The sequence below is a fragment of the Leptodactylus fuscus genome, chromosome 1, assembly GCF_031893055.1.
Source record: "Leptodactylus fuscus isolate aLepFus1 chromosome 1, aLepFus1.hap2, whole genome shotgun sequence".
Classification (NCBI taxonomy): domain Eukaryota; kingdom Metazoa; phylum Chordata; class Amphibia; order Anura; family Leptodactylidae; genus Leptodactylus; species Leptodactylus fuscus.
The window spans coordinates 276,333,853-276,360,592 of record NC_134265.1 but is presented as its reverse complement, the minus strand read 5'-3'; the positions used below and the strand labels follow the sequence as shown (position 1 = coordinate 276,360,592).

The following is a 26,740-nucleotide window of genomic DNA, read 5'->3' as shown; positions in this document are numbered from 1 at the left end:
ATTTAGGAGTGCTGTAGCTGACTTTGTCATTGGATGGGGGTCCTGCACATTCAGAGTTATAATATGAGTTCCCCAAAACATTCTAATCTATTACTAGGAAACCATCATTTAACATTGGATGTGGATGGAGAAGATTTGTAGTTTGTTTGTTTTTTTATTATTAAAATGAAATGCAAAAAAAGTGGTTTATCTTAAAAAAAAAAAAAAAAATAAGTGTGTAGGGGAAATAAATGATCCCATCTTCCAGGATCTGTAGATTCCCATAAATCTTCAGCATTCTGAGAAATGATAGATCTGGGTGATGTCATGAGCTTCTTATGAGAGGTAGAGGTCGCTGAGCAGACACAACACTGCAGAGAAGGCTCTACTATAAGAGGAGCTGTGCACTCTGCACCTACAGGGGGCGCCGGTGTCAGGCTCACAGCTCACACTCTCTCTCGCATCGTGCAGGGAGGGGGCGCCAGAGAGTCACACGCACGCTGAATAACTTGGTGTCTGTCAATCGCAGAGGAAGCCATGGATAGCGATGATGAGAACGTGGAGGAGACAGTGGAAGGTGGGTGCTTTGTGTCTGGATGTGCAGCCTGGACAGATCATAGTGTAGATCCATGCCTGACATGTATACTGTAACGTGTGTGCTAAAATAGGGCTTTCCAAAAAGGAAGTGGCAGAGCCTTGCTGAGGAGTGGGGGAGGAGAACGTCGTGCACAAAGTAACACAACAGCACAATGTGATGCAAGTTGCTCTGGCGCTGGAATCTAATGCTCAGAGCAGATCCTTGGTGCTGGGGGCTGCTATAGATATAGGCTTTATTCATAGGGGCTGCAGATCCAGCCCATAGAAGGGAAGAGGGCAGACAGCATGGCAGGGAGGAGAGGAGTGCATGCTATCAGAGATCCAGCCACTGGGTGACAGCAAGTTTACATAGGCAGAGATCCACATCCCATAGATAGATCCATAACAAGCTGCGTAATCTGCAAAACCACTAACCACAGATCCTGGGGCTTCCTGGCCTAGAAATGCAGCAGGCGACAACCTGCAGAGAAGCCCCTGCACCAGGAGGATAACCCTATATGTATATGGACAAGGTGTCATCATAAACTAGGAACTTGGACGGTTTATGATGGTGTCTGTCACATCACAATAAAATGGCATCTTTATAGAGTGTGTACCAGTGTCAACACTTCCTGAGCACAATGTTTCTATCTTTCTGAAATGATTCTATAAAATATTAGTCATTGATAAGTTACTATTGTTTCAGTCTTCTATTTTCCATCAGTGTTTGCTTAGGTATGTAAAAATAAGCAATAAAAAAAAGTTTTTGCACATACAGGTAACATGTATAGTACTGAGGTAGAGGAGGGATCCCAATTCACCCCCTCCCCATGTTGTTTGCATAACCAACTGTTTATACATTAGTTTATGTATGTGTACGTATCTCTCATGATTTGGGTATTATTAATAGAAATAAGCACAGAATTTATGATGTGGACAACTCCAGCCTAAATACTGTTACAATTATGTTCACTCATGGGTTTGTTCACACAGAAGAATTTGGTGCTGATTTTGAGGAAGATTTCCCCTCAAACTCGGCTCCAATTTCCACCTTAATCTATTCCCCATTCATTTCAGTGGCAGACAGAGGAAGATCTATACATATTTTTTTTGGTAGGGTGTCAGATGAATGTGCTTTACGACTGCCTGGGGATTACTGAAATAAGGATTTCTTTCCCATCTGACACTCACTATGTTCTGTCTATAAATAACAAGTCTGCATTGTCTCACCCCAGCTGTTTTGATGGACAGAAAAGCATGGGACAGTGGTGTACTTGTAGCAAGGGGCACAGGGGATGAAGTCCAGCTGCATTCAGGGCATAACACACTGCACCATTAGTGGTCATTAGAAAGAACAGAATCTCCATCCTGTGGGATACTCGTATATCTACTGTAATTTATTATCTACGTGAATTCAGCCACTATTGTTTGTGCTTTTTGTGAAAATATTCAATATAGATTATAGTTCACAGAGAGACTAAAATGTAACTATTAATCACTGAATGTGATGGCTTGGATAAAATATAACTTTTAATCAGAATATTTAAAATATGTAGATAACAACGAAAAAAATATAATATTAGACCATCTGCAATAATCACTAGACACTACCCCTGTATATCACAGATTGTGTCAAACTGGACACACTGCCTGACACACAGGAGTAGTGTATAGTGGTTATTGCAGACTATATTTTATACGTTGTTTTTTTTTCTCATTTTCTTCATATTTTAAATGTTACAATTAAAAGTTATATTTTCTCCAAGCCGTCACATTTAGTAACCATTGTAGATTATGTATTCCCACACCTGAGTAAATAAACCTCATGTGATAGGTATATTTACACTGTATCACTATCATGGGTATTCTATAGTTCTGTGCACATATTTACATAAGATTGATCTAGAGTTTATTAATAGAATTTCAGGTAAATCCAGTAAGGCCCGATTCACATCTGTATTAGGGGGTCCACTTGGGGAACCCCAGAACGGAGCCCTAATCCGAATGAAATAGCGGTTACCTTAGGAAAAAGGGGGAAAAATGCAGAGAGGGGTTCGGAATATCCAAACATAGTGCAAGCGTTGCGCCATCCTAATTGGAAATAGCCAGCGATGGCAACACTGTTACAGGTCCATCAACAACTTCTGTCCAGAGAAGTAACACTATGTAAAAATTGTTATCTGGACTTGACCAATATATGAAATCGGCTCCTTCTATCACTGCGTCACGCTCTGTATTCTCTGAAGTACTGATCACCAGGTCTTTTTCTAATCATTTTATCAGTGTTGGCAGCCATCTGTTTTCTTACAGATAGCCTATTATGCCTGTGTAAACTCTATGCTGTCTGTAAAAATGCCATACACACACTGAAGGTTATTCCTATTTCATGTACAATGCTCCCTTGTGACATAACATTCTAAACTTCATCTGGGTTCTTACAGAGGAGAATCGTCTCATATCTGAGCCTGTAGATGTCGGGTTTTGCAGATCCAGCTGGTTTTCTGATTCATGCTGTATTAGTTCATTAGTGTATTATTTTGCACTTTTTATTGTTGCAGTAGAAACATATTATTTACATATATGACTGGTAACTTTCTTATACCTGATAATGAAGGTATTGGTTCAGTCCTTTTAAAAAAGGTGTGTGTTCTCACAGCAAGCTTGTACTGTAGTTAAAGAGAACCTGTCATGGTGTACATACAGTCCCATATGTGAAAAAGCCCCCCTCGGCTTATTCTCGAGTCAAGCAAAAAAAAAAGTCCCAAAAAACATATATATATATATACAGTCCTATGAAAAAGTTTGGGCACCCCTATTAATCTTAATCATTTTTAGTTCTAAATATTTTGGTGTTTGCAACAGCCATTTCAGTTTGATATATCTAATAACTGATGGACACAGTAATATTTCAGGATTGAAATGAGGTTTATTGTACTAACAGAAAATGCGCAATATCCATTAAACCAAAATTTGACCGGTGCAAAAATATGGGCACCTCAACAGAAAAGTGACATTAATATTTAGTACATCCTCCTTTTGCAAAGATAACAGCCTCTAGTCACTTCCTGTAGCTTTTAATCAGTTCCTGGATCCTGGATGAAGGTATTTTGGACCATTTCTTTCTACAAAACAATTCAAGTTCAGTTAAGTTTGATGGTCGCCGAACATGGACAGCCCGCTCTCAAATGATCTGAAAACAAAGATTGTTCAACATAGTTGTTCAGGGGAAGGATACAAAACGTTGTCTCAGAGATTTAACCTGTCAGTTTCCACTGTGAGGAACATAGTAAGGAAATGGAAGACCACAGGGACAGTTCTTGTTAAGCCCAGAAGTGGCAGGCCAAGAAAAATATCAGAAAGGCAGAGAAGAAGAATGGTGAGAACAGTCAAGGACAATCCACAGACCACCTCCAAAGAGCTGCAGCATCATCTTGCTGCAGATGGTGTCACTGTGCATCGGTCAACTATACAGCGCACTTTGCACAAATAGAAGCTGTATGGGAGAGTGATGAGAAAGAAGCCGTTTCTGCACGTACGCCACAAATAGAGTTGCCTGAGGTATGAAAAAGCACATTTGGACAAGGCAGCTTCATTTTGGAAACAAAAATTGAGTTGTTTGGTTATAAAAAAAAGGCGTTATGCATGGCGTCCAAAAAGAAACAGCATTCCAAGAAAAACACATGCTACCCACTGTAAAATTTGGTGGAGGTTCCATCATGCTTTGGGGCTGTGTGGCCAATGACGGCATCGGGAATCTTGTTAAAGTTGAGGGTCGCATGGATTCCACTCAGTATCAGCAGATTCTTGAGAATAATGTTCAAGAATCAGTGACGAAGTTGAAGTTACTCCGGGGATGGATATTTCAGCAAGACAATGATCCAAAACACCGCTCCAAATCCTCAGGCATTCATGCAGAGGAACAATTACAATGTTCTGGAATGGCCATCCCAGTCCCCAGACCTGAATATCATTGAACATCTGTGGGATGATTTGAAGCGGGCTGTCCATGCTCGGCGACCATCTAACTTAACTGAACTTGAATTGTTTGTCCAAAATACCTTTATCCAGGATCCAGGAACTGATTAAAAGCTACAGGAAGCGACTAGAGGCTGTTATCTTTGCAAAAGGAGGATGTACTAAATATTAATGTCACTTTTCTGTTGAGGTGCCCATACTTTTGCACCGGTCAAATTTTGGTTTAATGCATATTGCGCATTTTCTGTTAGTACAATAAACCTCATTTCAATCCTGAAATATTACTGTGTCCATCAGTTATTAGATATATCAAACTGAAATGGCTGTTGCAAATACCAAAATATTTAGATTAATAGGGGTGCCCAAACTTTTTCATAGGACTGTATATATATATATATAATTTTTTTTTGGGAGGGGGGGTCTATGACCAGCCGCAATAGTAATGTATAGAATCTCCCATAAAATAGTGAAAACAAAAATAAGCTTTAAAAAATATAACAAGAAAGTAAAGTAAATAAAAGTTCTAAATCACTTCTTTCCCTAGAATACATATAAAAGTAGAAAATGACTGTGAAACACAAACACATTAGGTATCCCTGTGTCTGAAAGTGCCTGGTCTACTGAATATAGGGTATCTGCAGTGCTCCTGTTCCGTTGGGAAGGGGTTAATAGGAGTCCTGCAGATACCCTATATTCAGCCAGGCTGAATTCCAAGTGAGGGACAAAAACCCAGTCCTAAAGCTCAGGGAAGGGGAAGACAGACAACCAAAACACCCCCTCCACTTCCCCAGCACCCAGCAACTACTGCACCCAAAAACTCTGACCTTTTTAATTTTTGAAATTTTCCAGTAGCTGCTGTATTTCCCCCCCTCGGCTTATACTCGGGTCAATAAGTTTTCCCTGTTTTTTGTGGATAAAATTAGGGGCCTCGGCTTATATTCGGGTCGGCTTATACTCGAGTATATACGGTATATCCCTAGCTTGTCCGCAAAAACAGACTGTACACTAATGACACACTGAGTATATCAGTGTGCCGTCTTTGGTTTTTAATCTCCCATAGGTTTCTATGAGTGAGTCCGTTCCACAAAAACTGATCAGAATAAGACATGTTCTAAGTGATGCGACGCAGAATCACGACTTGCACACACTGATCAGTGAAAAACATGGTTGTGTGCATGTGCCCATAGAAATGAATGGGTCAGCGTGCCCATGTGACAACTACTTGTCCTGGAATGACCATGGTTCACCTGAACTGAGTTCTCAGCATTATAGTGATTTATGATCCTGTGTGTTCCTGAACTACTCCAGTGCTACTGCCCAGTATTCATATTATCATGGGACCTAAGCCTGGATTCACATATGCGTGAACCTGGGTTCATATTTTTAAACTATCTCAAAATCCTCAGAAGCTGATATCAAACAGTTCATTTTAATGGCTTGTAAAAACTATCTGTAGGTGTGTGCAGCATTTCTTTCCGGTGTCTGCTCTTTGGGCAGAGAAAAAAAGTCAGACCTGCAAGACATATTATTCATTCAAAAATTATGGATATCAGATGGACAACGAACAAATCCGTCTTCTTAGTAATCAGTTTGTGTCTATGTCCTCCATTTTTTTCCTATGCGCATGTTCAGAATGAAGAAGGAGGGGGAAAATGGATTGGTCAGAAATGGACACAAACTGTATCTGCTATGCAACAGTTTGGATTTTTTTCTTTTTTGCACCAAACTTTTTGTTGTGTTTTTTTTTTTTTTTATGGTTTGCAAACAGACGGCTACTCGGATTCAATGTTATCCCATACCAAAAAGATGTGTGTGGGGTTAGTATAGGTGATGTTCTCTCCCCCCCCCCCCCCCCTTCCGGAAATAGACAGTCACAGATGAATGTCCCGGCGATCTAGGTAATTCTAGATGTTTGGTACTGTCATTTAAAAAGTAGGTGGGGGTGTTTAGCTTAGATTGTAAAGATTACGGTAATTTAACCTGGACAACCCCTTTAAGAACTGTGAGTAGGCTTTCCAGCATTAGAAAATCTTGGATGTTCAGAGCCATCAGTGTAGGCTTCTAGTCTGGTAAACAAGTGCCTGTTTTCTAGAGATGCTGACACTCCAATACCCGTGAATTACCTCTCAACCAGACACGCTACAGCCCTGACAATAATCTTCTTTACATGTAGACAAGAGGGATCTGCTACTATGCTGTGACAGCAGACAGAGAGTCATTAGAAAGGTGAGAGCTAAAGGGCTTAGACTGTGAAATACTACCAAGAACAGTAGATAGAGTGTACCTTTATAGATCCGTCACTATTTGCATGGAAATATTGATTCTTAAATGTTTTCTTGGCCATGTTTGTAAACTGGTGGCATGTTATTATAGGGATGATTTTATACATGTATACAATTAATGTCCTTTAATACAAACTGCTGAATTCCACATCATTCTTGTGATTTCTTATTCCTATGAGTTTAAAAATTCCTATTCACATACAAAGTTGACCTGCACAGACCTAATAATTCTGCTTTTTCTTCAAATATATCAAGTCCAGGTAGTACTGTGAGGAAACGCTGTAGCAGCACCAATATTTTTATCTCCTTTTGCTTGCTACTATCGGTGTAGATAAAATGTATCAACCTGAAATCCAAGAAGTTAAAGAGAACCTTTCACCACCTCCACCAAATCATTGCATCCTTCTATAGATGCTATTACACTGATGCTGGCGCAGGTTTTTATTCTTTTTCTCGTTAGCCCTTACCGTTCCCAAGTAATTATTTCTATTAGTTTAAGTACATTTTATACTCTCTATGGTCAGGTGGGCGGTCCAAATCTGTTTTCTCCAGGCACCTGTTAGTAGTGAGCCTGAAGGGATATACTTGCCCCAAATGGAGTTTTTATACAGGACAGGTCATCATTGTGTGATCTGTGGGAGTGCAATATTTGGACCCTATCCAGATCAGCTGTTCTGGCAGCCTCCAGGCACTGGAAGCTGCTGCAGTGGACAGGGAGTGTGTTCAAGCTGCTCCTGTTCAAGTAGTAGAAGTCATGCTGCAATTCCCCGAAACCACCACTATGCAATGGATGGGGCTGCTGCACTGCTCTTGTTACTTGAAAGACTTGGGTTGATGGATGTAGTGAAAGATCCACTTTGAAGGGTACCACTTTGAAGCTGGTACCATTAGCAATCGGGGGAAGAGGGGCTGAATTGAGTGGAAGCTGAACTACACGCTGTACAGAGCCTTATGCTTCTGGCTCCATATACTCTGCGGATATTAGCTGATAGGTGGGGTTGATGGGTGTCTGACCCCCAATGATCTGATATTGATGACCTGCCCTTATGATCTGGGTTTGCCATGTGAAGGGAGTAGTAGTGAGTAGCACATACATTTACATCTAGCTTCCATTTTAAATTGTTGCAGGTTGGAATATTTCCTATAGTGCCTCTAACTGGTTCAACCAAGACAGACTTTAACATCAAGAAGTTGCCACTAAAATGGCTTTAGATGTACCAATGGTCATATGCCAAAGCAATTTTATTGAAACTTGGCATAAAGACCACTGACAGACATCACATTTCTATGTGTTATACCTTATGGACAAAGCTAAAGCAGTGTTTCCATCTTATAAAGTTATGTCATAGTGCTAGGTGGTGGTTTGACCTTTGAGATGTCCAATTATAATAAAATGAAGGGGCCTTATCGTTAATTTAGCAAAGTGTCCCCTTCCACATTTTCCCCACGTAGCACAGCAAACCTTGCCACGTTCCCATCTGTGCAGGATACTGTAGCCAGTTCCATTTACGTAAATAGGGTTGTACTACAGTTCTCTGCACAGCGGTGGTGTACAGGGAAAATGGCGATGTGGCCACACCTTCAGGATCACAATGGATCAAAGGAGGTCCTAAAGATTGTTCCTCAGTCAGTAATAATGTGATGGCATATTCAAGCAATAGGCCAGCACTAAGTAACAGGAATAATCCTTTAACGCATGCTACTTTTTATACATAATAATGATGAATTTAGAAATGTGGCACCTCATGAGCTGCAATGTGGGAGTGCTTGCAATGTAACAATACTATGGTTGTGTCTTTTTCAGTGAAAACACTACAGTTTTTGTTTTTTTCTATATGTTGCAGGCCAACTGGATGATGACGGCTTGCCTCATGGGTTCTGCACTGTTAGCTACAGTTCCACAGATCGCTTTGAGGGAAACTTTGTACACGGGGAAAAAAATGGTCGTGGAAAATTCTTTTTCTTTGATGGAAGGTAATTTATTTTTTTTCCAAATATCATACATGTCACAAACTACTAAGGGTCTTTAATGCAACATTTTCCATCTGTGGTAGTCTATCTTTTTTTTATCCCCACTGCTTAGCTCCGTGACATGGAAGCCATACAAGGTAATGGATTGGACTGCAGTACCAGATACAGCTACAGCATACGGTGTTCTGTCTAGGATAGAGAGGATCTATTTAGAACTCTGTTTTATGTTTGTCCTCTGTTATTCCCCCTGACAAAGGTATGAATAAATTGACAACTGGGTGTTGTCATTCTCCTTGTCAGAGGGGTGTGGCCCTAGATGGTCAGACAGTCTCAAAGTAAGAAGAAACATTCTCCCAGTTGTAAACTTAATAGACACTTCTATGTTTCCTAGTATTTCCTCAAGAAGCAGTTTGGAAACCTTTCACTTAAAAGTTCACTGTGTCATTGTATATTCTGGGGGAAACAACCTTCTATTTAGTTCCAGGCATAAAGTATAGCTTGAAAGCTTGGCTGTCCAAAAACAAGTTGTCCAGAATTGCTGAGCAGTACTTTATAAAATGATATTAAGAGGGAGTGTGCTAGTACACTTGGCACAAAGACTATCAGTAGTCATGGAACTCATCAAGTGTTTGCTTGTCTGAACACTGAGCTGTTGTCTGGATCTCTGCCTGCGCAGCTGAGGTTGGCGGAAAGCAGACATTGTGCAAATGAAAGCCTCCATAACATTAACACTGTGAAGACAAAATATACTGCAGCTTATTATAACCCTACACTGGACCGTTTGTGAAATCAGAAGCTTATCATTTTTATATAGATATGTTCTGCCCTGCCATCGACAGAAAACATCACACAGAAGGAAACACAACTGTAACATAATTCCATCCTGAGCTGTATGATAAACACTACAGGTTATTTAAAGGGCTTGTCCAGGATTTTTTATTTATTTATTTTAACTAGGCCATGGAAGGTGGGTGGGCAAAAAACACACAAACCAAAAAGGCCCCAGTGTCTCTTAGTGTGGTCCGGTCCTGATTCTCTGGTGTATATACACATCTATAAAAAAAAAAAAAAAAGTTGTTGTGGAAAACCTCTTTGAAGGGGTTATCTGGTTTTTAACACTGATGGCCTAAATTAGATCTGCAGGGGTCCAACACACGGTACCCCTGTAGGTCACAGGTACCAAAACAGCGCAGTTTGTGGTATTGTATACATACCATAAGCCACACTGCTCACGCGCCATACAAACTGTAGTGGCGAGTGTAGGTACTGCAGCGCTGTTGAATAGATTTTACTGGGACAGCACTACAGCAGCTACTCTTTCCACTACAGTTTGTATGGCGAGTGAGCAGCACAGCTTGTGGTGTGTAAACAATACTGCAAACCACAGACTGTACCGCGACTCATTATCGGTGACATGTGGGGATAGGCCATCAATGTTAGAAACCAGATAACTCCTTTAACCCCTTCCCGACATCTGCTGTACTAGTACGGCGGTTGTTGGTTATTTAAATATGGCGGCCGCTAGCTTAGTGGCCACCATAGCATCCGGGTGTCAGATGTATTATATAGCAGACACCCGGCAATAATACCCGCAATCAGTGCCTGCATTGATTGTAGGTATTAACCCCTCTGTGCGACGGCCAAAGCAGACTGCGGCACCATTGTGCTGGCGCTTTTATTTTACCGGGGATCACTGCCAAATTCAAATCACCCTCCTTTCCCTAGAACACATATAAAAGTACTTAAATACAGTGAAACACCTAGACATTGGGCGTTTTTTACACACAGGGATACCTAGTCTACAAATATATAAAAATAATTTTCCCGTACAGTAAACGCCGTAGCAGGGCTAAAAGAAAAAAAAAAATCATAAGTGCCAAACTGCCGTTTTTTTTCAGTTTCACCTGTGATAAAAAAAAATTTGAACAAAAAGTGATCAAAGCAATAGACATTCCCCAAAGTGGTTTAACTAAAAAGTACACCTGGCCCCGCAAAAAAAAAAGTTGTTCGTATCCCATAAACGGAAGTATAAAAACATTACGGGTGCCAGAATACAGCAACTTTTAGAAAAAATAAATACATTTTGTAGATTTTTATTAAGGGGTTATGTCAATAAAACCATATAAATTTGGTATTCCCTTAATTGTAATGAAACACAGAATACAGATGACTTATCATTTTGGCTGTAAAGTGAACGCTGAAAAAACGAAGCCCGTAAGAAAGTTGCACAAATGCACTTTGTCTTCAAATCCACCCCATTCTGAATTTTTTTTCAGTTTCCCAGTACATTGTACAGAATAATAAACAGTAGCCCTGATATAGCTCTGAGAAGAGAAAAATAAAAAAGTTATGGAGTTTGGAAGAGGGGGGAGTCAAAAACGAAAATTGAAAAAGGAAGGGCTTAAAGTATACATCCAATTATATATGTATTGTATACTGCTGCCACAGTTCTTTCTGCTGGCTGACATTTACCTAAGCAGTAGGAGTCATATCATTTTGCTTTTCATTTGATGCTCCCACCTTGAGTATATAGCATTGTAGGATGTAATGTGAACCTAAAGTGCAGGCTCCCTTACTGAAGATAGGAGCCTAGAAGACATAAAAAGGATGATGGATGAAAACTAATAATAGCAGGCATTAGTATATGCTCTTGTTGTCAGACAGCTTTCCATACAACCATAAGTGTTTACTACAATTGCATTGCCTTACCTAACTCCACATCTATATGGAGTAAAAGTAAAAACCCTTATAGACATATGATCTCACTCAGACCTAACAAAATGTACTTGGAATTATGCAGGAGAAAAAGAGACTTCCTGTATGATGCTGATATGTCAACTCACCTAGGTTTGTTAGGAGTGTCATGGTTTACAGGCCCCGTCACCAGGGCAGCACACTTTCACCCCCTTTTTTTTTTTTTTTTGAGATTGTGAGCCCCATGTAGGGATCACAATGCACATTTATTTTCCGATCAGTATGTCTTTGTAGAATTGACGGAAATCCATGCAAACATGGGGAAAACATACAAACTCCTTGCAGATTATGTTCTTCCTGGCGGGATTTGAACCCAGGACTCCAGAGCTGCAAGACTGCAGTGGTAACCACTGAGCCATCGTATTGCCCCCTCTTTCTCCCCTTTGTTGGATCTGTACGATCGTGCTCTTCTGCCAGTAATTCCTCCATTCTCATAATACGGAGCAGCTCTGCAAGCCTGGACATATAATTGCATTGCCCATAGAGTAAAAATTCTAGTGCACCTTTGAACGTTGCTTTGTGCTGTCATTGTGCTATTCTTCCTAGAAATGTATGACTACATCCAGAAACTAGTCATATTTACATATAAATGGGGAGCAATTTGTTTCTGATAGAACAAAAAGCTGTCAAGCAATTTTTAGTTGAGTAATCCAGAATATACAGTTCTGGAACACACAAAGTATTTGGTTATCAGCTGTTCTGGAGGGGTCAGCAAACCTTCAATCTGCAATTCAGCAGTTGGTTTGAGCAGAACAGAAGGGCTGTGTCTGGTCAAATAGTATTGGCCACTGCATTTTGGAGCCCACACATTGAAAGCATGTACATTTTTTGCTTCTCTTCAGCACAATAGACTATCAACAATAAATCTTTTTTATTTATTTTTTCTACATTTTTTAACACTATATTATTTATTATTCTGGTGCGACACATTTCAGTAAGGACTTAATATTCAATCATGACTATTGAATTTACAGGCGGTTTACAATGGGGTTATTGTGTACTTATGTTTTAGAACACTAGGGGAGATTAGTACACCACTTCACCATTTTTGTGGCTGACAAAAAGTCACAAACTTTGGGTGCAATAATGCCAGGTGCAATAAAACATTGCCTGTTCCAGATTCTGATCATTTACCCTACTGTTGTGGGACCAAAGGCATCATATGTCCCTTATCCCGTCATAAATTAGTTATAACCTTTGCTGGGCCAGTAAGGTTGGCACTGATTTATGATAGGACAAGGGCTACATGATAACTTTTGTCCCACAACAGTATAGTTTCCTGACTGAAGCTACCCCAGAAAAGCATTGTGTGTGTGTGCCACATTTATGAAACGTCTACAACTTCTGACAAGTTGCTTCTTACTACATTCATTTGAACGGAAGACGTGCAACTTCTGTGGGAAAAATGGTGCTGCTCTAACCAGGGACAGTATATGAAGCCCTCATTACACTATACAGTATGGAAAATTTTTTTCTAAATTCCTCTGAAATTCTGGTGTGCTCTTAAATCGCACAAATTTTTGTTCTGGCCATGTTTTGTTCTTTCAGGCCATTCACACCACTTACCGACAAAGTGGTCAGAGCTTAGCATAATAGCAGATCAGCCACAGCCTGATAGATTTACTATCCTAGGTGGCATAGATTTAATTTCCTGGCACACAGGATAACGAATGGATGAGAAGCCCAATTATGTTTAATTATGCTTTAACAATGACTTGGGTTTTCTCCCTGTTGGTATATCAATATAGCCCTGTCAATCAAGCTACTGCTGGGTAAGAGAAGTGAAAATACTGCCCTCCAGTGGACAGTCTAGGCTAAGTGTTTATTACAATTGTGATTTCTCTAAAATATTGCAGTACGTAGTTTAGTTTAGGCTTCTCTTTATAGATTGTGAAATGTCTAGAAAATTATTTAATTTTGCCTGGCATGATAATTATGAAAGTGAGAATGGGAAATATATGAAACTGGAACTAAGTGCAAATGGAAGAAAGCCTGTTAGGGCTCCTTGGGGGAAACTAATCCACTTCCATGTGCTTACTAGAGATGAGCGAGTATTATTCGAAACGGCCGTTTCGAATACCGTAGCACGCACCTATAGGAATGAATGGAAGCGGTCAGCATGCAGGGGGTAAAGCGGCTGGCCGCCGGCAAAGTCTGCAGGCTACGTCCATTCATTCCTATGGGTGCGTGAGTACTTGCTCATCTCTACCGGCTTACTGGTGGTTTTAATGTAATAAATGTATAATATATAATTAATCATTTTATTTTGATGTCCAATATGGTAACTTTTTTTTCCGAATCCATAGTGCCCGTCACACAATCCTGGTTTAATGTCCCAAATAGCCTACTTCTAACACTGTCAATGGTCATTATGAAAATAAATAAAACTTCATACTTGCTCAAAGACGAGTCTCATAGGACTCCTCCAGTTGGCACAGGCAAACTGAACCCAGGTGTACTCTTCTGGCTTCAGTGAATAAGTGCATAGTTGCCCAGGATACAGGGTAGCTGGGTAAGTAATTTTTTAAAAAAAATTTTTTGACACCATTCACACAGGGCAAGAGGGGGCGGATTTTGGAATCCACGTCATAATCCGCCCCCTCACAATGGTGGCTCATTGAGTCGCGGCGTCCTCCTTGCGGCAGCACGCTCTGAATTAGGCCCATTCATTTGGGCCTACTACAGAGCGGAAGATAAATTTTGCTGCACACCAATGGTTCAAAGGGGTGTAATCATTTATTATATAACAGTGAATACACCATAGACATAATGCAAAAAAGTAGGTTTGAATCGAGAGCTAACTAGATCAAGCAATGTTGACGTTTTGGTCATGTGACCATCAGAAATGATCTAGTGTGGGATCTAGAAAGAAGAAATGTCAATGACGCCTTGACATCTCTTCTTTCTTGATCCAACACTAGATCGTTTCTGATGAAGGTCACATGACTGTGACGTCAACATTGCTTGATCTAGTTAGCTCTCGATTCAAACCTACTTTTTTGCATTATGTCTATGGTGTATTCACTGTTATATAATAAATGATTACACCCCTTTGAACCATTGGTGTGTGCAGCAAAATTTATCTCCATTGATTACATGGGTTGGAGGACCCCTTTATTGCTAGCACCACAACTAATTACAAGTGTGCGGTACCACTGTTACTTTGTACTCCAGAGCGGTAAGCTGCGACAGTCGTGAAAGGCGGATTTTGGCCCTATTCTGACACGGTGAATCAGGATCAAAATCCGCCATCTGCACCCTGTGTGAACGGGGCCTCATTGTTTCCATCGACAGTATGTCCTTTATGCAGCTGGAGTATTGGACCCCAAACCTGGTGACCATAGTCCCAAAAATTACACTTGTTCAAAGCTTTTGGGCCTGGCCACACGGGGAATGTTGAGTACAGTCTGAGGCAGTCTTCAAGTTCCACTCAAAAATCTGATCCTGTGGAACCTGCAAGAGAAATATGAAGCCGAGCTGCAGCTTCTCAATGTGGCTTTGTACACTGAGTGACCTCATATACAATAGGGCTAATCCAGTGTCAGGCCTTGCTTTGGTTATTCAGCTGTAGAAACCAGATTGAGCAGGACACTTGTCAATCACTGCCTCCCATTGAAAACAATAGAAGACCGATTTCAGGCAGAATTTGGAGCTGATGTTTTTAGATGAAATCTGCCTCAAAATTAGTTCCAAATTGCTCTGTGTGAATTTACCCCTAATCTGCCAGAGGAGTGTTGGCCTCCTCTCTAGGGGCTTGTGGTGCTTGCATCGGGTGCCTTTTGAAGTTGAGCAAAGTACACCCTACTTCACTTCGCATCTAACATACTCATAGGCGAGAATGCCAAAAAAGAGTAATATTGCTGTTTTTGTTTTCGGCCACTAGATGTCATTTCAACAAAATATACAAAAAAAAAACCTGGCAAGGATAAGCTGCTAATAGTGAATATGAATGTTTACCATCTGAGAGTGCCTTTTATAAAATGTATATATATAAGCTCTACTACCGTATGTGCAGTTCACTCAGACTAGCTTCAATACGGTCTAAAGCACACTAGTTTATTGCTGCCTTTTGTCATGGAGTCCTATTCCTATTGGCATGGAGCCCTCTATTGTACTATAAGGTCTGATTTCAGATAGTTGTTTTTTCCATATTTATTTTGAGGTATATACCTGTGCATGTGACTGACGGTGCACCATGGCGCTATATGGCTCCATACTCCATGTAAAATGAGATAGAAATTGTATTACTAATATGATAAATTGAAATCTCTCTCCATTTCAGTGCTTTGGAAGGCTTCTATGTTGACGATGCCTTACAAGGACAAGGAGTATATACTTATGAAGATGGAGGTGCGCTTCATGGCACATACGTTGATGGAGAACTGAACGGACCAGCACAAGAATATGATGCAGATGGGAAGATAATATTTAAAGGTCAATATAGAGACAACATTCGGCATGGAGTCTGTTGGATTTACTATCCAGTAAGCAAATTGTATTATTGTATGTGAAAATAGTGTATGGAGCAGAAAGAATTTAAAGCCGTTGTCTGAGATCAAAGACAGTGGATGGTGTAAAATGCCAAAGTGAGCATTACATCTGCCCCAGCTCTCCAACTGTGTTTTGTTTTGTTTGTTTTTTTTCTTTTGTTTGTTTTGTATTTTAACAATTTCTATGGTTGGGGAATTTTATCGAAGTCTCTGAATGCCAAACAGCTCTGTAAAACGGCCTTTGATTTTCCAATAAGCCATAATAGAGTTTATTACCAGTTATATCTACACATTTGGGTTGAGTCCATACGTTCTGTCTACGATACAGCTATAACTGAGAATTGAAACTGTTTGCAGTTTTACTGTGAATTGTTTGGTTTTATAGTACAATACTTATTTTTGGTCACAGTTTTTGCTGGTGTTTAAAGCGGTCCTCCGATTATAAAGCAACTACATAAAACAGAAGACTAATAAGAAATGTAATATCTTATATAAGAAATGTTTCTTTTTTTCATTTATCCCGCTGAGTGATTTTTTTTTTCTTTTTTTTTCTTTTACATTTTACTCTATGGAGAGAGGTGCAGGGAGAAAGAGGCTACTAGAAAAGGCACAGACACTGGGTTTATATTGCACTTTGTTGCTGAAGAGCTCCATTAACGGTAGTAATGACTAACACATCTAGGCATTACTGCAATTGAAAACTGCATGCAGTTGTTCTGTAAAAAGGGGTTAAAAAAGCACCATATAAACCCAGCCTAAAGGCTGCTTTCACACAACCAGATTTTGGTTATGAAACTTGGTCCGTGTGTAAGCCAGATTGCCGGCTTGAAGAGTCTGCAGGGGCACAGACTCCTAGCATTATAGTTATCAATGATGCTGGGAGTCCCTGCCTCTCTGCTACATGATGTCCCATAGTGATTACAGTATGGCACACGATTTAACACCGGTTCTGAGCTTTTTTTGCCAAGTGAAGTCACATGTCCTGAGGCATTCCTTTTCAAGAAAATAAGCTGAGCCGCGATGCTAAGCATAAACTCTGTACAAATGTAAGGTGTGCTTGGTAAGTAATAAAGGGGTTGCAGCACTTGCGCTAACGCAGCAGCGTCTTCTAATAGCTGAATGGCCGTGGGCCCCGGTGTCAGGCACCAGCACACTTTATCTGATGACCTATCCCAAGGATAAGAATAAATTTCAGAGGGAATGTCTCTGGAGCCAGATAAGTGGACAAAGAAACCCTTTTTCTCTGACCTATTACAGAATTTCTTTTATTCACTGGCACTGCTTAATGCAAAGTTTGTTGAAAAGTTGGTGACCATCAAAGTCTGTAGAAGTTATAGAATTAAAGACTTCCTTCAAAGTATAGACCTTCTAGAAGTTTTGTTCATTGATTTGGGTGCAAAACAAAGTAAAATATGTAATCTATATGCTTATTTAATATACAGTATTCTCAAATATGAAAATAAATTGTTGAAGAAAAGGGTTCATTGCAACACAACGTCTACTGAATTTCTTTGACGCAAGCAGGTGTTGGTTGCATTATCTTACAGGATGGAGGAAGCCTGGTGGGAGAAGTGAATGAAGATGGGGAGATGACGGGTGAGAAGGTTGCTTATGTTTACCCAGATGGTAAAACTGCCCTGTATGGAAAATTTATTGATGGAGAAATGTTGGATGGGAAATTGGCTACACTTATGTCTGTGGAGGAAGGAAAGCCATACTTTGAGATTGTCGGTGGCAGTAAGTATGCTTAGTATTAAACTAAGTCATAATTTGTATCGAGAGTAATAATTTTTGCTACCTTGCTATATGTACAAAGAGAAGTAGTTGGTATTTCCATATAATATAATATATATATATTTTAAGGGGTTATCCATTTTATAATATTGATGGCCTATTCTTAGGATTGGCCATCAATATGAGATGTGTGATGGTCCAATACCTGCGGCCCCCACATATTATCTGGTTCTGTGGTTACCGGTAATATATACATGTCGGGATCTGCACTGCTCACTCACTGTACAAACTGTAGACGTGACTATACGTACTGCAGTGCTACCCCATTGACTTAAATGGGGCTTCATTGCGGTAACCCTGTTAACATTTAACGGTTGCTTTCTCCCTTTTGGTTTATGTACTAGTTTGTAGCCCAAATGGGTTCCCAAACTGCAAACTAGTATCTTGAAAAGGCTGAAGAATTGAAGCTTAAAGGTTCTTTTTTTAGTCTTTATTAAATAAAGACTGAAAAATCCTTTTTACAGTGAATGTCATATGTAAATAGTTTTTCCTTACATGTGACTGATAAGGGCTGCTAGAACTGTGCAGTTATGAGGAGGCCGTGTAGGCAGTGCAGAGGTTGTGTTTTGACATCTGGCACTTTTGACAAATGGGACCCAATGAAAGAAAAATGACAATTATTAATCTTCAGAAAACACTGTGGGCTGACAGGAGAAAATGAATACAAAGCTTGTTTATGTATGGTAAGCCACAGTTTAGCAATGCACGTTCCCTGGGCTACTTATTGCCAGTGGTGACTTGTTTACACATACACAATTATGTTCCTATTTTTGTAGGTACAGTTTATACTTTTGATAAATCTACTTCATCCTGTATTTCTACAAGTCCTCTGCTTCCAGATCCCTATGAATCAGATAGGTAAGTTACTTATTAAGTCAAATATCAGTATTAGGTGACATCATCTATATGTAGTCAGATACATTTATCATAATGATAATGAAAATCGCATATATCACCCACACAAATGTTTACATAGCCTTGATTGTTTGGATTAATGATCTACACTGAATGTGGATATTGTGTATACCGCTTTGTATTTAATGGCTTTGCTTAAATAATTGAAAGGAGGGAATCACTTTGCGAAATATACCAGAATTTTGGGTCTAATGGCACCAAGGAGAGGGGGGAAAAAAATAAACAAAACTTAGAAACAGAGGGTAGATTAAATTACGGCGGGTTCACACCAGCGCCCGATATCCGTTTTGCAGGTCTCCGTTTCCTACCCGAGAAACTGGACACGAGACGGAAACCAGCAGGCAGTTTTCAAATCCATTCCTTTGAATGGGTTGGAAAAGTGTCCCCCCGCGAGAGTCTTCTGCTCTCCACAGTAAAAACATTTTTTTTTAACCGGACACAAAGTTGGACATGCAAGACTTCATATCTGGTTAAAAAAAAAAAAAAAATGGTTTCGCTGCGGAGAGGAGAAGATGCTCACAGGCGGACACTGAATTCCGGGTTTCCGTCTCCTGTCGCCAGAAGACGGAAACCTCAAAACGGAGATTGGGTGCTGGTGTGAACCTGCCGTTATGTCGTTTACTATTCCTTGTATTTTTATTTCTTTTTGGGGGGGAGTAAAAGGAGATTTGTAAAGTGTGGGGTTTTGGGGGGGGGTTTTTGTTTGTTTTTTTCCCCCCCAAACACTTTAGAGTTAGTGCACCTGTTTTCAGTCGCGGGTACCCGTCTTTTGGATTGGAACCTGAGGTGGCCTCCGCCTCAGGTTCCAATCCAAAAAACATTGTGTGAATTTACCCTTAGGGAGTCTTCACACGGAGTTTACGTAAACACTTTCAGAGTGAGCAGCGTAAAAAACAGATCGCATTGACTTCAATGGGTGCTGGCATACACGCTCTACCTATTGAAATCAATGGGAGGCTTTTTTACCTATTGCTTTCAACGTGATACACACGTATGCTGGCACCCCTTGAAGTCAATGGGAACTGTCTTTCACGCTGCTCACTCTGAATGAGTTTACGTTCAGAATGAGCGGAGCGTAAACTCCGTGTGAAAACTCCCTTAGGCTGTGTTCACACAGAGTTTTTTTGGTCAAGAATCCGCCTCAAAATCAGCCTCCAAAAAAAGCCTCCCAATAGAGTTCTATTGAGAGGCCTTTTTTTGAGGCGGATTCCTGACCAAAAAACTTTGTGAACTCAGCCTTAGGCTAAGGCCCCATTCATTGGCAAAGCAGGTTTTGTTTTGTTTTTTAGGTGTTTTTTTGGCTACAAAAGGAATGGGAACTATATAAGACAACACAAAACAAACGGTGTTTCTGCAACATGTGGCCTTAGACTTTCAATGACTTGCAAATATACGGTGAAAGATGTGTATTTTTATTTTTTTTTACCTTCTTTTTTATTTGCTCAAACTATTTCCTATCCAAATAACTACATGGACTTTTATTTGGTTGGTCTATACAAAACCACTATTTGTTGTAGTTTTGAAAGCCCTTCTTCCCATTGTCCTTGGTGTGGATTACAGATTCTAGACTCCCAGCACCAGACTGCTCTGGTTCTAGTCTTGCACTCCGCACTGACTACTGATGTGCAGATGCTCAATAAGAAATCCTTTACGTGTCCTTGTTATACACACTGGCAAGCAGATATGCTTTTCCAGCAGATCACAGTCTATCTCGTTCTTTTTATAAACTAACCTTGATTACTTTAATCTTGGTTTTTAGAGGTCATTGAGTAAGCCACTTAAAGGTTATATTCAGGATTTTTTTAAATTAGAGAACACATTGATTTGCACAATTTTCTGTATGTATGGATTTAATCCTTATGTTAAGATGGCGTTACACAAAAATTTCACATTGTTCCAACCTTATTTTGGGTAGCACTATCAAAAGTATCTGGCCAAATTTGAGGACTGGTGGTTCTTGGCGAATTGTGAGATCTGTGAATACAAACTATCTTTTTAATTTGTTTTCACAACTCCAAGACTGAGTATCCTACCACAGAGAAGTCATTTATATTCCACTGAAGGCAAACAATACTCTATATTCTATACTCTATATTTGTTGGAATTGCTGTCTAACTGATAATTATATCTGGACTTTCAAATTTTTTTTATTTTTTTTTTATCTTCCTTTTAGAGTGTATGTAGCCGTTTCTATGATTTCCAATGCTGGAGAAGGTCTATACGCTAAAATAAGTGTAGGCCCTCATACTGTGATGTCCTTTTATAATGGTGTGCGGATTACACATCAAGAGGTATGACTTCAGAAACAAAGACAATCCATATTGAACAGATTACATTACTGAACTCTAGTAACATGTACGGTAGCACAGGTATCTCATTGACTGTATTGCCCAGTCATTTGGTTATCGACTAAGAATCAGTTTACAGCATGTCTGCCCACACCCTCATCCAGATCTGGTATCTCAGAAAGTAATATTGTTACATAACCTTATCATGGCAATCAAACACACAGTCTCCAGCTCACCAGGAGTGAACTGATACAAGGAAGGGTCAGGTAGCTCATATACAGAGAAAACCAAGTAGTCCAGCATCAAGTCAAGTAGTAAAATAGATTTTTTTAAAAAAACACGGGTCTTTATTTTTTGAATCCTTAAGGCTAAGGCTCCACGGGACGATTTGCAGCTATAAAGCGCTGCAGGAAAAACCGCGGCGGGTACGCATCTTGGTTCTTCCGGCAGCGTTTTGAATAGAAAGTTCGCAGAGTTTTCTTCTGCGGACTTTCTCTTATAATTATATCTACGGGAAAGCCGCTGGCATTTCCGTAGATATAATTGACATACTGCGATTTCCAAAACCGCGCCTGAAGATTTTAACACAAAATTGGCATGAGATTCGCCTGAATCCCATCCACTTTGCTGTTACTGTATAACGCCGTGATTTTTCCCATGGTGTTTCCACCGCAGGCAAATCGTGGCATTTCCGACCCGTGGGGCCCCGGCCTAAAACAGCAAAAACACAAGTGGACATAATGAAGGGTTGACCAGAAGCTGGAAACAAGTCTTATGTCCTGTGTTCTCCCTTTTGCCTTATTGTAGCAGTCTTATATGGCGATAACTTAAGGGGTACTCTTCTCATTCCTGGTAGCCAGCATGCAGGCGAAATAACAATAGGAACAATAACCTGATTTTACAAAGTTTGGACAGAATTTTTTGGTTTCCATCATTATTCATGTGTTTGTGAAAGGAAAGTAATGAACTGCTTTTGGTTTCACCACTAGGTTGACGGTAGAGACTGGTCATTAAATGGCAACACAATTTCGTTGGATGATGAAACTGTAATTGATGTACCAGATCCCTACAATATGACTACCAGATATTGTGCATCCTTGGGACATAAGGCCAACCACTCTTTTTCTCCTAACTGTATTTATGACACGTAAGTATGATTCACATGTCACTTTCAGGGGGAAGGGAGAAGTGGCATGGAAGGTGCACTAGATTTATTATTTTTTACGCTCTGCAGAGTGTATGCCTGGGATATTACTTTGCATACATTGTGACTGAGAGTCTGCAAGGCACACCTTCTAGACTTTCAGATGTAGGTGTTGTTATGATGGTCATCTGGCATATTGTAATATCCCCTTTGTTCAACACTAAGAATTTTCACAAGTTAAAGGTACATTTATCCATGTTTGCTTTGTATTTTATACTATATGTAGTAGACCTAGGTCTAGAGACCAATTAAAATGTGGATGTACATACAGTAGCTTGCAAAAGTATTCATACCCCTGTAAACTTTTTCACATTTTGTCACCTTACAACCATAAACTTAAATGTATTATATATTATGCATTTTATTTTAAGTGAAAGACCAACACAAAGCAGATAATTCTGAAGTGGAAGGAAGATGATACATGGTTTCAAAATATTAATAAAATAAAAATCTGAAAAGTGTAATGTGCAAAAGTATTCAGCCCCCTGTACTCTGATACCCATAAATAAAATCCAGTGCAATCAATTGCATTCAGAAGTCAGTTAATTAGTTAACAGAGCCCTGTACAGTGCGATAGGCGCTGCTGGGCAGAAGGGCGTCCCTGGCTAACTGTCAGAAACGCCCTTCTGACTGTAAAGCCCTACGGTATCGGGACCGATAGTGCTTTGCCCGGGGCACAGATCAGGAAAGCCGACAGTGCGCTGAATTCAGCGCACTGTCAGCTTTCCAGCAGTATATAGAGTTGCCTGTTCCCCGGACCATGAAAGGTCCTCTTTAAAGGGGTTGGTTACTTTCAATCCAATATTGAAAGTAAGCAGAATGAATGACAGCAAGCAGAGATCTAGAAAACCATGAGGAATCTGTACAGAAATATATTGAAAAAAATATTCACCTTTTTATTATACAAACCATAACATTAGTCTCTCAGTATTGGTTTGAAAGTGGCCAACTCCTTTAAGGTGTGATGTATTTGCTGGACGGAGTCTCCTGAAATGTGTATCTGATATTGAATGCATCATTACAATGTGTCAGTTAATGTTGTAGATGTACATTTCCCCTTTAAATGTTCTTATTTTCACTTGGTTACCGCTTGAGAATTATCAGTTACTAATAAGTTTCAATATGTGTGTGTTTTGTGTGTGAAGATGGGTATATAAAATACCTTGTGTTAATATACTTTGCTATCTGACTAGTGCATAATGTTCCATTTCTGTATACTTTGACCTAAGATTTGTCCATCCAAGATTTGGGCCTATCAAGTGTATCCGAACCATTACAGCAGTGGAAAAAGATGAAGAACTTACTGTGGCTTATGGCTACGACCACAACTCAGGAGAGAAAAATGGCCCAGAAGCACCAGAATGGTATCAGCAGCAGCTGAAGGAATTTGAGCTAACTCAGCAGAAGTGAACAGCCCCGCTTTTCTTCTGTGCTTTGGGTAACTGGATCTATGCATTCTGTTTTTACTGAAGATTTCTGGACATTCAGAAGAATGCTCGGAATCCCAATAGACTAATCTCCATCTTGTGATGTTACTAGTTCTTAGACTTGTAGTCAAAATACACATTAGCATTGTGACCATGTCTTACACTTAAAAAAAAGGATAAAGCTATTTAAATACTAAGCAGATATTGTGAGGATTAGTAGATGATTTTTAACTTTTATAGGCGCTAGAAAGCTGGAGGGAAATAAGGCATATATGTTAAATCTCAAAATATACATTTTTGTGTATATGCCATTGTGATGGTTACAAGGTAACTAAATCTTATGTTGCGCAGTACACTACTTGTGCTGTCATTGAAGTCGGATCTTGTGTTACATGCAAAGTGGAGAAGAGAAAAAATACTTTGTCCGCTATACAATGTGACTTCTCATATCTACTTAAAGAGGACCTTTCACCACTTTTGGGCACATGCAGTGTTATATACTGCCGGAAAGCTGACAGTTCGCTGAGTTCAGCGCACTTTCGGCTTTCCCGATCCGTGTCCGGTGTAAAGAGCTTACGGTGCCGGTACTGTAGTGCTCTATGGTCAGAAGGGCGTTTCTGACCATTAGCCAGGAACGTCCTTCTGCCTCGCGGCGCCTATCGCGCTGTGCTGTGGAGCGGGGAGGAACGCCCCCTCCCTCTGCTCACACAGCTCGTCCACAGACCAGTATTATCAGGAGAGGGAGGGGGCGTTCCTCCCGGCTCCACAACTCAGCGCACTGTCGGCTTTCTGGCAGTATATAACACTGCATGTGCCCAAAAGTGGTGAAAGGTCCTCTTTAACAATAAAGTTGCTGTAGGATTTAGTTTATGGATGAATCTGTAGAATGGCAACTGCAGGTATGGGGAACTGAAGACGGTGAACTTTTGGTGTCTTAAGTAGTGTATTATGTGAAAGAATGTTGTATCTCTGAAAAGTAGGATATGTATTCATATTACAAAAAAAAAAAAAAAAAAGCGGTGCAACAAATTTTATTATGAGCTCTATAGCTTTGAGAATGTACTTTACTTGAAAAACAAATATAGAAGACCGAGTTATTTGTAAGGCTTGTTTCACATCCTCGCCATATGTTGGCCATTCACCACAATGTTTGTAAGAGAGAAAAAAAAATTATATTTTTTTGATGACTCTCACCATAGAGGAAAGCCCAACAGGATGTGCTTTTCTATGCTGGTGCATATCGCCCATTTGGAGGCTAATAGGATTTCCCTTTCACCTCTTTCAGGTGACTGATGGGACTTTAAAGAGGACCTTTCATCAGATCGGGCACAGGCAGTTCTATATACTGCTGGAAAGCTGTATGTGCGCTGAATTCAGTGCACTATCGGCTTTCCCGATCTGCGCCCGGGGTAAAGCGCTATCGGTCCCGGTACCGTAGCGCTTTACAGTCAGAAGGGTGTTTCTGACACTTAGCCAGGAACGTCCTCCTGCCCAGCAGCGCCTATAGCGCTGTACTGTGGAGCGGGGAGGAACTCCCCCCTCCCTCTCCTGATAATACTCGTCTATGGACAAGTACTGTGAGCAGAGGGAGGTGGCATTCCTACCCGCTCCACAGTACAGCGCGATAGGCGCTGCTGGGCAGAAGGGCATCCCTGGCTAACTGTCAGAAACGCCCTTCTGACTGTAAAGCCCTACGGTACCGGGACCGATAGCGATTTACATCGGGCACAGATCGGGAAAGCCGATAGTGCACTGAATTCATCACACTGTCAGCTTTCCAGGCAGTATATAGAACTGCATGTGCCCGATCTGATGAAAGGTCCTCTTTAACTTTCTAGCTTGTTCGTCTCTTAGGCCGGGGCCCCACGGGCCAGAAACTCCACGATTTGCCTGCAGGAAAAATCGCTGCGTTTTACAGTACTTGCAAAGTGGATGAGATTCATGTAAATCCCATAACCACTTTGTGGAAAAAATCGCAGCACGGACATACCGCGATTTCAAAAAACGTTGCAGTTTTGAAAATCGCACCATGTCAATTATATCTAAGGAAACACCGGTGGCTTCGCTGTAGATATAATTGTAACAGATAATATAAAGGTGTGACCGGCACCTCCAAGGATTTATAGGATAGGGTCCCACTCCAGTGCATATAGTAAATAAAGGGATCCCAATAGATAAATAAAATTAGTTGTTTTTATTGAATTGCAAAAGGCATTGTGCTACACGTGGGTATACAGAGTGTCGAGCAACGTTTCGGTCTAGTCGGCCTTTATCAAGCTCTTAGCTCGTAAAGAGCTCAATAAAGGCCGACTGGGCCGAAACGTTGCTCGACACTCGGTATACCCACATGTAGCACAATGCCCTTTGCAATTCAATAAAAACAACTAATTTTATTTATCTATTGGGATCCCTTTATTTACTAATTGTAACAGAGTCCACGGAGGAAAACTCTGTGAACTTTCTGTTCAAAGCGTTGCGGGAAGAACCAAGATGTGTTCACGCTGCTGTTCATCCCGCAGCACTTCCGTTTCTGTTTCCGGCTCGTGGGGCCTTAGGCTAAGGCCCCATGTTTCTTGTTGTTGCAGTTTTTTGAGCCAAAGCCAAGAATGTCTGCAAAAGGAATGTGAAATATATAGGAAACTCTTCTACCTTTTGCTCAATCCACTCCTCAAAAAAATGCAACGAATTCTGCAACAATAAGAAAAGCTGCGTTTCTGCAACACTGGGCCTCAGCATCAATGATGTTTAATGAATTTTCTTTTGTCTTTCTGTAGGAAGGTATTAGTTAAGGGTAGTCTAATAATCTGCTGTACTGAGTTGGCCATCACAAAAAACATTCACCTTTTTTAAATACGGGCTACTGTTGTGTGATATGACACTGTGTACAGCTGGAGAAACCGCTGCCATATGTGCTGAATAGAAAGCCCAAATCCTATGTGAACAGAGCTTTATTCAATTGTAAAATGTGCATATTTCCCAATCTGTGTACTATAGGAGAAATGTTTTAGAAGGATAGCTAGATGACTTACTGAGTATGATAACTCCTACTGTTTTTATTACTATAGATTGACATAGCCTGCATTTG

General features: G+C 40.3%; 1 protein-coding gene across 2 annotated transcripts; it reads left to right on the top strand.

Annotated features, from left to right (window-relative positions):
* The first annotated feature begins 429 nt into the window (after nucleotides 1–429).
* On the top strand, nucleotides 430–24,307 carry SETD7 (SET domain containing 7, histone lysine methyltransferase). 2 transcript variants are annotated; one of them, XM_075257724.1, is made up of 8 exons: nucleotides 430–556; nucleotides 8,657–8,786; nucleotides 15,820–16,021; nucleotides 17,575–17,764; nucleotides 18,598–18,679; nucleotides 20,910–21,027; nucleotides 22,014–22,171; nucleotides 23,458–24,307. In XM_075257724.1, the coding sequence occupies exons 1-8, from the start codon at nucleotides 517–519 to the stop codon at nucleotides 23,636–23,638; spliced, it is 1,101 nt and encodes a 366-aa protein (XP_075113825.1). In that variant the 5' UTR covers nucleotides 430–516; the 3' UTR covers nucleotides 23,639–24,307. The 2 variants fall into 2 exon arrangements, with proteins under 2 accessions (XP_075113825.1, XP_075113834.1); XM_075257733.1 differs by lacking the exons at nucleotides 18,598–18,679; nucleotides 20,910–21,027; nucleotides 22,014–22,171; nucleotides 23,458–24,307 and having other exon boundaries at nucleotides 17,552–17,735.
* Nucleotides 24,308–26,740: the final 2,433 nt, after the last annotated feature.